This window comes from Corythoichthys intestinalis, chromosome 20, assembly GCF_030265065.1.
Source record: "Corythoichthys intestinalis isolate RoL2023-P3 chromosome 20, ASM3026506v1, whole genome shotgun sequence".
NCBI lineage: Eukaryota > Metazoa > Chordata > Actinopteri > Syngnathiformes > Syngnathidae > Corythoichthys > Corythoichthys intestinalis.
The window spans coordinates 36,733,184-36,750,198 of record NC_080414.1 but is presented as its reverse complement, the minus strand read 5'-3'; the positions used below and the strand labels follow the sequence as shown (position 1 = coordinate 36,750,198).

The window sequence follows — 17,015 nt, the reverse complement described above, 5'->3', positions numbered from 1 at the left end:
AGTCGGGTTTTTTTATTGTTAATGAGCCATTGTTGCCGCGTGTTGCCATGTAAATTCAAATTGAGCAACGAAGACAGGCTTCAACATTTAACAGGTTATGCTGCCATAGTAACGTAGTGTAGTGCGTTGCGTTGTCACAGTATACGCAACCGCGTGTCCACAAGTTCCTTTGCTTGCTATTCAGTACTCTGTGTACAATATGACATTGCACTTTAAAGAGTCACTTACGCTGCCGACCCCGGAAACTTTCCTCGTGAAAGGACTCACAAATTGCGACCATCGTGACACCGGAATAGGCGGTCGTCCTTCTCAGACTTGCGGACGTTTACAAATGGGAGCCCCTTCGAGGGGAGCACCTTTTAGACCAGCACGGACGTTAGCATCGATTCAGTATTTGAACGGTAAGTGAACAGCTGCGCTGCGTACGGTGTATTTGAAGATGGCATCGTTTGTTGAAGAAGCGAGTGGCGGTTTTGCCTACGTCGTTGTCGACGTAACATGACGTCTTGGGCACCAAACTAGAACAAACGTGTACTTGAACTCGTAGGTCGCGTCCAGTGGCTCAATGACAGCCAATCATCTATGGTCTCTTAAGCAGCCCGACTTGTTTAAAAATGACTTAATTTTCCACTTTCGAGTACAAACTGCACTCATAACAAATTGACGAGGGCTACCTGCACCACTAGTGCTGTGTTTATATTGAATTGGGTCATACTGTATCCGTGTAGAGCACCCTTGTCAAATGATACGGTAGGCTTTTGTATTTACCATGCCGTTTAGATTTTTGCCGTAGCAGAATTAAAACATGCAATTGCTCATTCAATACAGACGATGGCAGTGGCGCTCATTGTTACAGAATGCGCTGGATGTATATACCCTAACCACCGACGTCACAAAACCACGTGCTCGCTGTGTGGTTCCGCCCACTTGTCCGTCATTTTGTCTCTATTAGCATTGTTTTCAATTGATCGAGGAATTTAAAATGCATTTCATGGAAGACCCGGTGCTTTCTGATGCCGTAAACTCACAGGATGTGTTGCATAAAAGGCGTTATGTGGAAGAGCTTCGTTCTATACAGTCGCCAGATCCATATTTGATGCCCAAATCGGTTTTTCGACCCACTGTCTTCGCCCTGTCTGCCTGACATCTGCTACGCTGATATTTACAATTATCTTGTCCACACAAAATCAGCCTATTCTCACGAAAATTTGAAAAACTTCAAGAGCTTGGAGGCTTATAAATACTTCGTTGCTGGTTGGGTGAAACAGGTCCTCGTTCACGAAAATTCAGCAGGAATCTTATCTTGTGCTTGGAAAGGTGAGTTACGAAATTTTCAATTCAAAATCTTGTGTTATTGCTAACATCCACTGTCAAGTCTAATGTATTTCATGTTGTTTGTCAATGGAGTTAAGGCTTTTAATGTTTATATGGTTTAGCGATAGCACTCTCACTACATACATACGTGTATGTTGTCGGCGATTAGCCTAGCAATGATCTTAATTGTGGTTATTTGTCAGCCCAAAACCCTCTAAGTATATCTTAAATGCATCTTACCGGATATAAAATGACTACTACATAGTCTGTGGTGATTTTTTGGTGCCCAGTTTTCACGTCGAATTGCAGCCGTCCATTTCGCTCTCTTTGGATCCCTCGGAATACGGTAAAACTTCAAGTCTCTCCTTCCATCTTCTCTGTTAGTGCAACCAACAGCCACACACGCCTTCACCATTTTGATTATTAATGTTAAGGAGCAGAAAAACACGCCGTAAATAGGAGAAATGTACTAGCCGTAACAGGTTAACACTATGTTTTGACGGACAAGTGGGCGGCACCATTCAGGAGAGCGGAGTTGTGACGTCACGTGGGTAGGGTCTATTCCGCGTAAAGTAGGGGTGTCGAAACTGCGGCTTGGTTTTTATTGACACAGAAAATGATGAAAATATAGGGAATGGGACGTACTACGTCATTGTTTGGACGCGCCTCCATGCTGGTAATGATTCACTTCCGGTCCGGCAGACTGCGGATTGTAACGTGTGGTAGTGCTAAGCTAACTCCTTCGGTGTTTTAGAAAGAAAATATGGGTGCTTATTGTTGCGTTACCGGGTGCAACAGCGTCTCCTACGACAAAAAAAGGGGTTAGGAAAAATGGACTCACTTTTCACCGTTTTCCTGGATGGAAGACCAAATATCAGCTCACGAAGGTATGACGGATAGCTGGATTGCAGCGGTTCGTCGGAAAAGCATTTCTTATGATCATATTTCTGCTGGAATGAGAGTGTGTTCCTGTCATCTCTACTCTTGTAAATTGAACGATTTATCCACTTTTGGTTTCAATACGTTTTTGTTTTTTTACACCGTTGTGTAAACCTGCCTCGATGCTGGCCTACTACGACTCACCTACCTGTTGTGTTCCTAGGTAAACCTGCTGACAACACATCCCTATTGGTCACCATATCTCTTCTTGGATCATTTGACAAAGAAAATTTGTTCAATGGAGTGGTTCCATTTGTCCTGTGTCGGACTCAAACAAGCCCTTGCAGCAGACGCCATCTGGGTCTGCCCTTCTTGTCGAAAATCTGCGGGCTTTTAACTTGTGAAAATGCAAGAACTTTAATGCACATATTCTGCCTGGCTATTTAACTAAGGCCAGTGAAGTGTTTTTTTTTTTGTTTTGTTTTGTTTTTTTAACCACTTTGACAAATACACGTTTCATTGTTATGTTGAATTTATATATTATATTATTATTTTTAATTTATAATATTCTTATTTGCACAAATGTAGACTTTAGACTGTCAATTCAAATAGTGTTGGAAAAGTTGCAATATCTAAAATAGAAATGCAAGAACTGTAAAGTACATATTTATACACCATTATTTACCTAAGGCCACTGGATGTTTTTTAACTGCTTTGAAAAATACAGGTTTTGTTGTGATCTTGTATTTATATAGTATATAGCTTTTTATAATGTATTAATGTATTATAATATTTGCTGCCCCCTGCCAGAGTGTGGGCCATTTTGTACTAAAAGGATTTTAAATTGTCAGTTCAAATACTGTGTTGGAGACTAGTACTTGCAATACTTAAAATAGAAATGCAAGAACTTTAAAGGACATATTTATTCTGTCTGGCAATTTACCCAAGGCCAGTAAATAGTGTTTTAAACTGCTTTGACAAAGACACGTTTATTGTAATCTTGTATTTGTGTATTACTTATAATTTATTATATAATATTTGCTGCCCCCGTCAGAGGGTGGGCCTTGTTTGCACTAATTTAAAGATTTTAAACTGTCAATTCAAATATCGTATTGGAGAAATTGCATTACTTGAAATAAATCTATTGCAATTTATCAATCCCAATTCTTGTCTACAACACTGTACAAAATTGTCAATGCATATTCCAAATAGAATAACAAAATTAAGTCACCTGACTTTGTAATTATTACACCTGTTTATTATGAAGACCTGAAGTAAACAACAAGCAGTTACAGTTTGTCAAGAAGTTGTTCGAGGCATGTTTTGGTATTCATATTTTATTGACTTTTCACAACAACACTTGGGCTCGTGTTTGTAAGAGCACAGCAAACAGAAGTTTCAGCGTGCACTCGTCGCCTTTCCAACCTCTCATAACACTCCGATGTGGTGCGCTTGACCTCAGAATAACCCAAGAAGAGATATGGTGACCAATCGGGATGTGTTGTCAGCATTTCATATGTAGGTTTTCCTAGGAACACAACAGGTAGGTAAGGAGGAGGAGTAGGTTAGCATTGCTACCGAGGCAGATTTACACAATGGTAAAAAAAAAAAAAACGGATAAATCGTTCAACTTACAAGAGTAGAGATGACGGGAACACACTCTCATTCCAGCAGAAATATGATCAAGAGAAATGCTTTTCCGATGAACCGCTGCGCCCCAGCCATCCGTCGTGCCTTCGTGATCTGATATTTGGTCCTCTATGCAGGAAAACGGTGAAAAGTGAGTCCAGTTTTCCTCGCCCTTTTTTTTTTTTGTCGTAGGAGAAGCTGTTGCACCCGGTAACACAACAATACACACTCATAATTTCTTTCTAATACACCGAAGGAATTAGCTTAGCACTACCACACGTTACAATCCGCATTGAGTCTGCCGGACCGGAAGTGAATCATATTACCAGCATGGAGGCGCGTCCAAACAGTGACGTAGTACGTCCCATTCCCTATAATATGGCCCACACAAATAGATTTCAGCAGTGATGGAGGAAGTACTTTTTACTGCAGTCAAAGTGCAGATACAGGTGCAAAAAAAGTACTAAGAACAAATTTACTCAAAAATACTTGATTTTTACATTTACATGTTAAAGGTATTTTCTCCCGATGCAAAAATGTAATACTTATATGTTCTATATGAGGGGTTCCCAAACTATTCCACATCGGGCCGCTGTGGGTGCTGGATTTCTTTCCAACAAAAGAGGACACGTGTACCAATCTGGTGTTTTACAAGTGTAATCAGTTGCTTGTAGTCAGGTGCTGCTTGTTTTAGCAGAAACCTCATTGGTTCAACTGTCTGTGCTCGATCGGTAGGAACAAAAACCAGGACCCATGGGGGTCCTTGAGGACCGGTTTGGGAACCACTGTTTCGATATGGAAGAAAACGCAGACAAGGCTGAAAAAGCAGTCTCTGCTCTTGCACCGCTCTTTAGAATAAACTTCTTTATTTTAAGCCAAAAGAACTCTTGTTTCATAGAACAATGTAGGGCTGCAGCTATCGAATATTTTAGTAATCGAGTAATCAACTGAAAATTCTATCGATTAATCGAGTAATCGGATAAAACAAATATATTTTTGGGTGAAGAGCAATTATACATATACATGAGAAAACAAGACATTTCATGTAATCTTGAACCATTTTCAGTCAATCAATGTCTTTATTTTCGATGTATATTGTTGAAAACAGCCAACAATTGCATCTCAGATGTAACTAGAATTAAAAAAAAAAGACTAATTCACTGCTTTCACTCAAAAAACTTTTAGATCTTATTAATATATATATATATATCTTACCTAAAAATGCCATTACGCTTGATAACACACATCACTTAAAAGTTAGGATTTGTTTCCCACGTGTTTCAATTGAATTTCTCTTTGTGTCAAGCCATTTTTAAGTTCTAGTTAAGTTTTAAGTTAGTCTAAACTGTAAGTCCTGATATGATTTTGAGTTTTTGCTGTGTTCAAAATAAATGTATGATACAGGCTGTATTGGAGCACATTAAGGACCAGTGCTACTTGGTGTTTTATCCAGCAATGACTACTGAGCTAAAATTGATAGTTAGCATGATTAAGTTTTTATTTTACACCCTCATCACTCCACAATGCTATGTTATGTTAAAGCCTGTATGTAAGACACGTTAGCCACGCATCGACAGTGGTCTTAATTAATTGAAACCTAGCCCTCCGCAGGGCTAACGTTCCGTGAGCTAGTAGCGACAGTAACGTTAATCTTATTTATTAGCGCTTAGCGCTGTACTGCTTTAAGATGGCGGCTGTTTACAAACGCTGCCCAGACACGACCGAGTCTGTCAATGCGCATCTAGTTCAACATACATGTGATCTCTATGAGACGCACCAGATGCTGCCTGTTACCAATGTAGCATTGTGCGGGCTAGTATTTAGCAACGTCGGCGTCGTTTGTGGCGGCGGTCGGCTGCGGTAAGTTTTTTTTTTTTTTCCTTCCTCTTCCTCTCCGCACGTGACAGCGCGCTGTCCCGCATTAAAAGTAGTCCTAGCAAAACGTGATGCTTAGAGCTGTCAAAATAAACGATTACCCGAGGTGAATAAAATTACTCGGATCAGTTTTTAAACTCGAGTTACTCGAGTTGCTCGAGTACTCGTTTCAGCTCTAGAACAATGTCTGTATGCTGCCATACCAGTTTCATGGCTCAGTAAGCCCCCAAACTATTTTTCATTTGTCTGTTTTACCCTGGAGTCCCCTGTTTACAGTCACAGCGCAACTGCTTTTGTTTCAACCCAGCCATAAATGAAGGTAATTATATTATTCGAAATATCATTTTTAGCTTAGAATATTTAGTTTAAAAAAAAAGTTTAAAAAACGACTTTATAAAAATATTCACTTGCATATTTTAAACTTATAAAATTATGTCACAATAAAAAAAATAGTGTCTGTAAATAAGTCACAGATAGCTACCTTATATCTATCACTTAAAGCAGTAATGTGAACTAATTTCTTCACATGCCAAATAGGGTCACAAGTAAAGTAATTAAACATTGTCTAACAAATAAAGCATGAAAAAATAATTTATATGTTGTATATTTGACAAAATAATCGCGTTTCCGAAGTTCGAGCCTGAAAGGGGACGAACCCAGAAGTGATACGTCACACCGGGAACAGCGTTGGCAGCTCCATACATATAGCCGCCATACAAAGTCCTTCAAACAATGATTCAAACAGCGATATAAACGATAGATAGAGCGCAAGGGAGGAGATCCAAGTTTTTGAAGAGGTGGAGGAATAAGAGGAGCTTGGAATTTTATGTTGGACCTAACATGTATAAGCCAGATGCTAATCAGGATGCAAACAATGTGCCTAGACTACCTGACATGGAATGGATACAAGACCCATCGAGATTACAACATTGGTAAGATATAGGCTGTTATTATTTTCATGATTTGAAGATGCAGGCATTTGCACATAATTTTATGTTTTTGTCTATCTGATGACATTGTTAAAAAAAAAATCAGACTTCATGTTCATTTTTGGCAGATCCGGCAGCTCTCGTGCATATAAAATAATAATATAAAAACGTTGGGGGGAAAGAAGGAGATGAGTCGTCGATGGCTTTCTCCACTTTATTGTGGCAACAATAAGAAAACAAAATAATAGCAGACTGCCGCCACATTCGACCGCGAAGTTTTGTTTCTCGCCGATCTCCTCCTCGCCTCCTACTCCAGCGTCTCTTAAACGGATCGTGCATAGTGTCTTGTTATGAGCTTTTTGTTTACAAATGTATCGAACACGCAGCGTGCTGACAACCTTGTCTCTTTATTAACACATGGAGCAGTTCTTATGGAAAAGTTAGAACACAGCTCGGCACAGCTCTCAGCAGGAAGTGGCATCTAATGGCATGAGGAAATGTAGTTTTTTCACACAAGCGAACAGATTACAAAGCACCACTTCAGTGTTGTCCTGAGACTACATTTCCCATGATTCACTGCGTGACCTGCGCGCTCCCTGATTCGCTGCGAGATTGACTCAATGCCTTAATTGTCCCCTGTCAGCGGCTCTCGAACTAGAAACAACAAACTAGAAGGCTATCAAGCGATCACCGTGAAAGAAATGCCGAACCGTACAAATGCAATGCAATGCTTGAAGCATGAAGGTGGAACTACATAATACAAATACAAATAAATGTGCACAAACTCACCGGCGGAGTGTGTCTCTTACTGCAACGTGACCGTGAATTACCACACCCCTTTCCCGATTGACAGTGGATAAACCCTTTCGGACAAGATCGTAGAAGATGCACAATTTAAACACGCTTAACCTAGAAAACGCAACAACAACTATTATCGGGGATTGCCACGAGTTAACTTTAGGCTAACATCGCTAGCTTATACTGTTCATTCCACAACAGTTGGCAGCTCTGCTTTGACAAAGTCATCAGTCATCTATCCAAAAATCACACTTACTTTTTGGCAAATCCTTGATCATAAGCAGACCGGTTAAGGAAGCAGGCATCTTCGAAGTGTTTGCAGCAGAGAACACTACTCGATGATGGCGTGAAATTCATTCGCTTCGTGCGAACGAAAGATATCCATTTACGTGCCCTAATATCCTTTGGCCACTCATACAACTTTTCGTTTGAGTGGGAACAAAACATCGCCACACACTGCCGTGGCATCTTACCGAGAAGCAATGCAACAAACAATACTGTTCTACGGCGGACTTCCCTCGCACTTCCCGGTGTGACATAATTTCCGAAGATTGCCGAAGAAAAGCATTTTCGTTGTCAAGGGCGTTGCTATGGTTTAAACAAAGAATCTGGAAGGGTTGCGTTAAAAAAATAATGAAAATATGCTTATAATTGTTTAGCCATTGATATTATTCAAAAACATGGTTGGCCAACCTTAGTTCACATTTCCCCTTTAATTGTATTTTTTTGTTACTGTCACATTTTCCCTGATATTTTAGATGATAAATAATCCATCCAAACAGAAAAATTGAAAAAAAAAAACATACATATAAAGGGTAAATATTTGAAAAAGAAAATCTCTTGATGTCTGCAATTTCTGCATCGGGACCCTTGTTATATTACCATGTTTCACCCATAAAATCCCCCAAAAATCCAGCTGTGGCCATTCACAGCTTTGTCTTTAAACTCAGTGATACATGCTACATGAAGTTTTTGGATAGAAGCAAAGTAAGTACGCGATAATATCTCGTTAAATTCATGGCGTCTTTAATTCTGCTCTCTCATGCTCTCACCACGAGTTAGGGTTTAGGGGGTTTATTTTTTTTTCTAAATGCCCTCCCGATCAAAATTTTTTTTTCCCCAGGAAATTGAGATGTTAAGCTTTTCCAATGATGTATCATACATGCATGTCGGACAGTTTTGAAATGTGGCCAAATTGGCGGTCACAGAGTGGAAATTCAAGTCACTCGAGTGTTTTCCGCCATGTACACTGCTAAAAAAAAGTAAAGAACACTAAAGTAACACATTGTTGATATGAATGAATGAAATATATACTTTCTTTCCATAGTTTAATGTGCTGACAAATCACACAAAAATTGTCATTGAAAATCAAATGTACCAATCATCCAATCCACACCTCATCCAGCACATCCAATGATGAAAATATTGAATTTGGCCCGCACAAGAAACATACATTTCAGCAGTGGTGAATGAAATACTTTTTATTTTTCACTTAAGTAAAAGTACAGATACAGGTGCCGAAATTACTTAAGTACTAAGAACACATTTACACAAAAGTCCTTGCTTTTAACATTTACAAGTAAAAATGTAATACGTATATGTTATATATACACTGCTCAAAAAAGTGAAGGGAATACTCAAAACTTTGTAGATATGAATGAAATATAAGTATTAAATTGTTCTTTCCATAGTCGAATGTGCTGACAAATCCCCCAAAAATGATTGAAAATCAAATGTATCAACACATGGCGGTCTCAATTTGGAATTATGCTCAAAATGCAAAGTGGAAAAACACTACAGGCTGATCAAACTTTGATGTAATATCCTTTAAACAAGTCCAAATGCAGCTCAGTAGTGTTTGTGGCGTCCGCATGCCTGTATGACCTCCTTACAACGCCTGGGCATGCTCCTAATGTGACGATGGAGGTTGTCCTATAGGGATTTCCTCCCAGATCTGGACCAGGGCATCAGTGAGCTCCTGGACAGTCTAGGAGCAACGTGGCTCTGCCAGACAGACTTAAACATAATGGGGGTTGCGTTGAAGAGTTTAACTGACAGCTTCATTAAAAATGTATATTACAACCGGCCCTGATGGCCCACACATCCGGCCGGCCCACCGGGATTTGTCCCGGTCCTCCCGATTAGCCACTCCGGGCCTGCCCAGCATGCACGTGCACAGGACGGAGCGGGAGATATAAATGAGTACTGTGGTAAAGGAGGAAAAACTGATGTGCAGGGCACTATTTTAAAGAACGTTTTTTTTTAGGTGGCGCAGTAGAGAAGAAAGATGCCATCCCTCAACTGAGATATGGCCACGTGCACCAACATAGGGATGGCTTATCCAGCATGCTTTCAGCCGGCCATGTGTGGAGAAGGCCCTTCACCTTGAGGTAAGAATATCTCAGCTTAATATATGTTCGTATATTGCATAGGTAAACAATCCTCTCACTTGGAATTTGTTTACATTTGACAGTGTAAAAATATTCATTTTTAAAAGAATATGTTGACTGTGATTATTACTGTGGCTTTAACCTTACTTTTAACTTATTCACATCCTTTTTTTCCAGCTGAGAAAATACTTAAACCATGTATTCCTATCATTATTTGTCTTTTTTGCAATAATAAATCTCCACAGATCTTATCACATTCTCCCACTTGTTTGGGTATTCCCCACAGCTACTCTGGGAGGTACAAACCCAAACTAAGTTCAACCACCTCGTTACCTTCCACATTATTTCTTCGAGGCTTGAGCACTTTCCCGGTGCAGAACTGCAAGACCAGCGGGTATTTGGGGGTCCTGGTTGTGTTTTAAAACTCATTAGACTAATTAATAGTTTTCTGTACATTCAGTACTCTCGTGACACTCTGTTCTACATCTGCAGGGCCAACGTGACTTATGCAGCCTACAATCTACTGACTCTTAAAGACAATCTGAACAGTGAGTAAGCATGTCCGATTGGGACTCAAAGGTATTAGAACACCTAAATGAATTGAGAAATGAAGATTATGTAGAGCTGGGGTGTCAAATGCATGGCCCGTGGGCAGGAAGTGGCCTGCCAGGGGTTATTCTGTAGTTCATTCATACTGTACATAAAAAATCACATGCTTTTATTTTGATGTTGGCGCCGTAAAACAGTAGATTTGTGCTTTGTGTGATCGAGTGCGTGCATCAGGGGCGGACTGGCAAATGGGGATACCATTTCCCCAGTGGGCTGATGTCGGGGGATATAAGTAGGGTCGTAATTCCTAAAATAAGTAGGGTTGTCACTGTACATGCATGAAATGCAACCCTACAAATATTACACGTGGGTGAAAAATAAGTTGGAATTGGTGACTCCGGTCAAGCCAGCGGACTTCGTGTTCCCGTGGTCAAATGAGCGGACCCTACATTTAGCGCACCCGCGTAATCCAAGCATTATAGCCAATTTAGGGCGTAGGTTTGGTCTCATACTACCGTAATGCACATAGTGCAAACAATCAGTGGCGCCACCCCTATAAATTGGTTGGCCACCCCACTGGCCACCCCGCATGCCAGTATATTGTTAGATTGTTGTAGCATCAGTTATGCATTTCATCCCAAATGAATGCATTTATTTTGTTTTGTTAAATGTAGGGCTGTCAAATTTATCGCATTAAAGGGGGGACTTTTTTTTTTTTTTTTTAATTACGTGAAAATATTTATCACAATTAACGCATTTGCAGTACGACTCATTCACGCATTGCCGCAAACAGCCTACAATGGCGCCTTTTTACTTCTATACAGAGATAAGAGGCAGTGTCAAGTGAGTGGAGTAGATAAAAGCATTCATTGGGACCGTGCTTTTAATTGGCAAAAGCTTTGTCATCTCTCCCACAGCAACTATAAATATTGTGGGAAGCGACGTGGGGAAGAATGACAGGAGTTGATCTTTTTCTTAACACCCTGTAGTGTATCCAACGCAAAGAAGATATAGCATTTGCAGCCACCACACACAGTCATGGTTGCACCACTTCCCATCATGCATTTGGGCAGAACAGTTAAGTCGTGACAGTATCATTTACTGAAAGCTCAACAAATACACTAGATGGCAATATTTAGTCACAATATACAAACTCACATTTATCCTTTAAGAATTACAAGTCTTTCTATCCTTGGATCCCTTTCACAGAAAGAATGTAAATGTTAATGCCATCTTGTGGATTTATTGCTATAATAAACAAATACAGTACTTATGCAACGTATGTTGAATGTATATATCTGTCTTGTGTCTTATCTTTCCATTCCAACAATAATTTACAGAAAAATATGGCATATTTTAGAGATGGTTTGAATTGCGATTAATTACGGTTAATTAATTTTTAAACTGTGATTAACTCGATTAAACAATTTAATCGTTTGACAGCCCTAGTTAAATGTACACCTTATGCCTAATAAATACATAAAACAATAAAACAGAATTGTTGTGGAACTCAAAATGTTGACTGAACAGTTACGGACTATGCACATTAAATCATTAGTAACATCAAATATTAGACAATACACCAAAGTATATCAGTAGCCATGTCCTTAAGTCTTTCTGATAGTTTTCCCCTGACCTTTTTACTGCAATAATATAATGAAAACCTGAAATTATGGCTTTTAGTTTTGGCCACCCCAAGATTTTAAGTGGCCCCATCTGGCCACCCCTATGAAAAATTTCTGGAGGCGCCACTGCAAACAATGATCCAAATAAGGGATGGCTAGCTTGACTTCATTTTTCCTTTTGGAGGCTGACCTGAGCGCAGTAGTTTTGCAGGTTAGCAAGTTTAATGGTATGTTAACTCTGATGCAGGTTGTACTTGCAGTCATATGTGGATTTTCAGGGGGGCCAGGCCCCCCTTGGTAGCCAACAAGTGTCATTGCATGTAATTGACTTCGCAATACAGTATATGATTTTAAAATTAAAAATTTCCACGTAAAATATTGAAAAATGAATGAAATGAACAAAAAAAGATAACCCTTACCCTAACCCTTTTTATAATGGGTCAAAATTATTTTTCGAACAGATCATGTGACTAGCACCTTAGACGGTCATTTGCTTTGCTTAACCAAAACCACCCAAGGACCGAAGAGGCAAGATGGATTTACGTAATTTTTTTCAAACCTAAGCTTTAAAAAGTGACAACAACTACTGAGCAAGAACCAAGGATTGAAAATGTAGACCATGAAACGCTAGAGACCACCGACAAAATGGTGAGCGGAGTTTCAATTTGTCGGTGTCTTGCCAATGTAGTTACCCCCATCAAAAATTGTGTCCACTGCCCGCGGGAGCGCACACACACACACACACACACACACACACACACACACACACACACACACACACACACACACACACACACATTAATTATGAGTTATGTTGACTTAAACAATTAATTGAAGCCAGAAAAGAACCACAGTGATATATTTTGGAAATCGACATTTATTAAACTGGAGAAACTTCATACAGGACTTGAATTACAGGAATAACAGTTATAGGTCATCCTATGGGTAAAACTGTGAAACATGGCCTTTTTTATGTTCACTATGTATGTTCTGTTATACAACAGGAAAAAAATGTTTTTTTTTTTTTTTTTTTTTTTTTTTTTTTTTTCATGGATGTGCCATGTTTTAAAACCTCGTAGATAACTACATCACCAAAACACGGAAATCAAGCAAATCAGTGCAGCGCAGTAACTCCACCCATGGGATACAATTTTTGACAGGAGTAACTGCATTGGCACGACACCGGCGGGCGTACCATATTCAATGTATGACGATCTTGGGGAAAAGTATAGCCTAAGCAGCCTGATTTGGAATTCCCCTCAAGAATGATGGGAAACAAAAAAAAAACGCTCATTTTCAACTTATTATTATAAATATTCTTGTAAGTTAAATTTATTCTTTACTCTGCATTTCGGGGTCATCAACATTTTGTGCCATTCCTTCCCCAAACGTCAAACTCCGCCTGTGCTTTCAGTTGCCAAATTAGTGGAGTTTTCCCCCACTTCCACAACATTGACGTCTTTTGACATGACTTACAGTGGCTGCTGCTGGCCGAAAAAAAAACTTCTAATATCCCTCCTCTCCAAAGGGGGCAAAGGAGGCGGCATGTTGTCGACATGAATTTGTTGGGGCTGTGTGAGTATGTGTGTGTGTCAAGAGTGAGGAGAAAAATGAACCGGCAAATTCAGCAAGTGAAAAAGGATAAATGTAAGTCTGAATATAATGAAAATAATTCACTTAATAATGGTAGGGTAACATATGGGAAGACAAAATAACCAATATAACTTAAATTATTTTTGTACTCTAATGCAAATAAGGTTGCTTAAAAGTTGATGGGGACAATCTGAGCATCCTGAAAAGTTGGTAGTGTTATGTCCCTACCGTCTCAATGCAAACCTACGCCCTTGCGGTCAATGCATTCCGACCGAGCGGCAAGGCAGCTGACGTCAGTGTGAAAATATATAACGCTACCATTGTCATCATTTAATAAAGGAAATAAAGTCGGCTGATCTTAAATCCGCTCTATCTACATATGCGTTATGTGCGCTGTCACGTCAATACAATATGATGTGATTCCACTGAGCAACGGGTCGTTTTAGTTGATGGTAGGTTACAGTTCTCATTTTTGTGGCACTGTAAATCCAAAAATCTGAATATATTCTGGCCAAGGTTGGTAAATATTAGTAGTGGACTTCTCTGACTACTACAAACTCACAACTATGCATTTTTACTGTGCCACTATTTAGAAAAATGAATTGAATATCCTATCCTAATATAAAATGTACTTGAAGGTACTTGAAGCACATGTAACACATATACTGTATCTTCATTATAGATTGCCAGAATGGAGGTCACTTTAACACATTTTCCCCTCTACATTCTCCTATTGGGCCTCCTTGCGTAGGCCAGTCTTACCCAGACCCGTTGATGGGGGCTTCCCGCTCCTTTCTTCATCGGATATCGGAGTTGTCGAGCTTGGAGGGCGAGACAGCGAAGCAGGAAAAGCTCAAGAAATTGAGGTTGTCCAGAAAAGAATCATCATCCTGACAATCACTGCTACCCCAGTCAAAAAGGTCAAAGGGGAGAACAGACTTTAAGTTGATGAGAAGGACAGATGAAGAACAAACCTTGAGGGCACCATGTTCATATAAGTGGCTCATTCTGTCTGCTCTTTTGTCTTTTCTGGTGCTACTTTTCTGCCTGGCATGGTTAGCGGTTAATTTCTGTCATTTCTAAACCAACGCCAAAATCACTATTTTCAGTGCTGAAAAGATACTTTAGTATTGACTGGCTTTTGCAAACATGATTTAATGTGGTATAAACTTGCATTTTGCTAATGTAAATAAATATATATCATATGTACGGTTGGCCAATGCGTATTTTTGTCTCCTCTCCCAGACACGTATACTTTTCATTTGCTGGTAAAATTACAGGGGGGGTCATCAGTTTAAGATGATGGTAACAAGGAACATGTGGAGATGAAGTATTAAGATATACAGGTGGGAGCGGAAGTATTCGCTGGCATTGTATGATTTTTCAATAATTCATTTATAATTTACCGGGGTTCACAATGCTGGCCAAAAGTATTGGCACCCCTGCAATTCTGTCAGATAATGCTCAATTTCTCCCAGAAAATGATTGCAATTACAAATGCTTTGGTAGTAATATCTTCATTTATTTTGCCTCCAATGAAAAAACACAAAAGAAAATGAAAAAAAACCTAAATCATTATCATTTTACACAAAACTCCAAAAATGGGCCAGACAAAAGTATTGACACCCTTTGAAAAATCATGTGATGCTTCTCTAATTTGTGTAATTAACAGCACCTGTTACATACCTGTGGCACAAAGCAGGTGGTGGCAATAACTAAATCACACTTGCAGCCAGTTAAAACGGATTAAAGTCTATTCAACCTCTGTCCTGTGTCTTTGTGTGTACCACATTGAGCATGGAGTAAAGAAAGAAGACCAAAGAACTGTCTGATGACTTGAGAAGCAAAATTGTGAGGAAGCACGGGCAATCTCAAGGCTACAAGTCCATCTCCAAAGACCTGAATGTTCCTGTGTCAACCGTGCGCAGGGTCATCAATAAGTGTAAAGCCCATGGCACTGTGACTAACCGCCCTAGATGTGGACGGAAAAAAAAAATTGACGAGATTCAACGAAAGATTGTGCGGACGGTGGATAAAGAACCTTGACTAACATCCAAACAAGTTCAAGCTGTCCTACAATCCAAGGGTACAACAGTGTCAACCCGTACTATCCGTCAGCGTCTGAATGAAAAGGGACTCTATGGAGGAATACCCAGGAAGACCCTACTTCTGACTCAGAGACATTAAAAAAAAAAAGCCAGGCTGGAGTTTGCCAAAACTTACCTGAGAAAGCCAAAAATGTTTTTGGAAGAATGTTCTCTGGTCAGATGAGAGAAAAGTAGAGCTTTTTGGGAAAAGGCATCAACATTAATTTTACAGGAATTAAAACGAGGCCTTTAAAGAACAGAACACGGTCCCCACAGTCAAACACGGCGGAGGTTCTCTGATGTTTTGGGATTGCTTTGCTGCCTCTGGCACTGGACCATATGCATGGCATTATGAAGTCTGACGACTACCAACAAATTTTGCAGCATAATGTAGGGCCCAGTGTGAGAAATCTGGGTTTCCCTCAGAGGTCTTCCAGCAGGATAATGACCCAAAACACACTTCAAAAAGCACGAAAAAATGGTTTTAGAGAAAGCACTGTAGACTTCTAAAGTGGCCAAAAATGAGTCCAGAACTGAATCCCATAGAACAACTGTGGAGAGATCTGAAAATGGCAGTTTGGAGAAGTCACCCTTCAAATCTCAGAGACCTGGAGCAGTTGGCCAAAGAAGAATGCTCTAAAATTCCAGCAGAGCATTTTAAGAAACTCATTGATGGATATCGGAAGCGGTTGTTCGCAGTTATTTTGTCTCAAGCTTGTACTACCAAGTATTAGGCTAAGGGTGCCAATACTTTTGTCCGGCCGAGTTTCGTGTAGAATGATCATGATTTAATTTGTTTTCCATTCTCGTTTGTGTTTTTTCATCGCAAGCAAAATAATTAAATAAAAAAATTCAGATTTGTTTCAAGACTACAGTTACATTTAGACTTCACTTTGATGGTTAATGCAGTTATTGCAATTTTGTTGTTTTATCACAATAGATTGGTTTATTTACATTTAAAAAACCAGCAGCTATTCATTCACGAATGTGATTGCACTTTAGTTTACATATTTAAATGTTCAGATATTAAGATTTGAATGAGGCAAAATAACATGCTTTTTCTCTCAAATATATTGTTATAATCATTTGTTTCAGATGTACTGTAATTATTTTCTGTATAAAAATTAATTTGGTGTTCAAAAAGTCCTTTTTCAAACTTGAGTCTTGAAAAAGAGGGGGTCGTCTTATAATCAGGGCCGTCTTATATTCGGGCCAATACGGTACTTATGAACCCCAGTAAATTACAAATAAATGATTGAAAAATTATACAATGTGAGTTCCGGATTTTTTTTCTAAAATATGTCTCTATAAGTGGAAATGTATCTATGATTGAAATTTCGGACTTCC

The 17,015-nt window shown here is 39.4% G+C and overlaps 1 protein-coding gene across 3 annotated transcripts; it reads left to right on the top strand.

The window, feature by feature from the left end:
- Positions 1 to 58: 58 nt before the first annotated feature.
- si:ch211-171b20.3 (uncharacterized) lies at positions 59 to 15,753 on the top strand. Of its 3 annotated transcripts, none has more exons than XM_057824944.1 (6): positions 59 to 401; positions 6,582 to 6,629; positions 9,691 to 9,814; positions 10,101 to 10,208; positions 10,307 to 10,362; positions 14,333 to 15,753. In XM_057824944.1, exons 1-6 carry the CDS (start codon positions 200 to 202, stop codon positions 14,473 to 14,475), a joined length of 681 nt encoding a protein of 226 aa, XP_057680927.1. In that variant the 5' UTR covers positions 59 to 199; the 3' UTR covers positions 14,476 to 15,753. The 3 variants fall into 3 exon arrangements, with proteins under 3 accessions (XP_057680927.1, XP_057680925.1, XP_057680926.1); XM_057824942.1 differs by having other exon boundaries at positions 144 to 401; positions 14,264 to 15,753; XM_057824943.1 differs by lacking the exon at positions 6,582 to 6,629 and having other exon boundaries at positions 152 to 401; positions 14,264 to 15,750.
- The last annotated feature ends 1,262 nt before the right edge of the window (positions 15,754 to 17,015 follow it).

Coding starts and splice junctions, on each gene's coding strand:
- si:ch211-171b20.3 (XM_057824942.1), top strand. CDS start 200: ATGACATTGCACTTTAAAGAGTCACTTACGCTGCCGACCCCGGAAACT. Junction 6,630..9,690: donor CCATCGAGATTACAACATTG/GTAAGATATAGG, acceptor GTTTTTTTTTAG/GTGGCGCAGTAGAGAAGAAA. Junction 9,815..10,100: donor AGAAGGCCCTTCACCTTGAG/GTAAGAATATCT, acceptor TATTCCCCACAG/CTACTCTGGGAGGTACAAAC.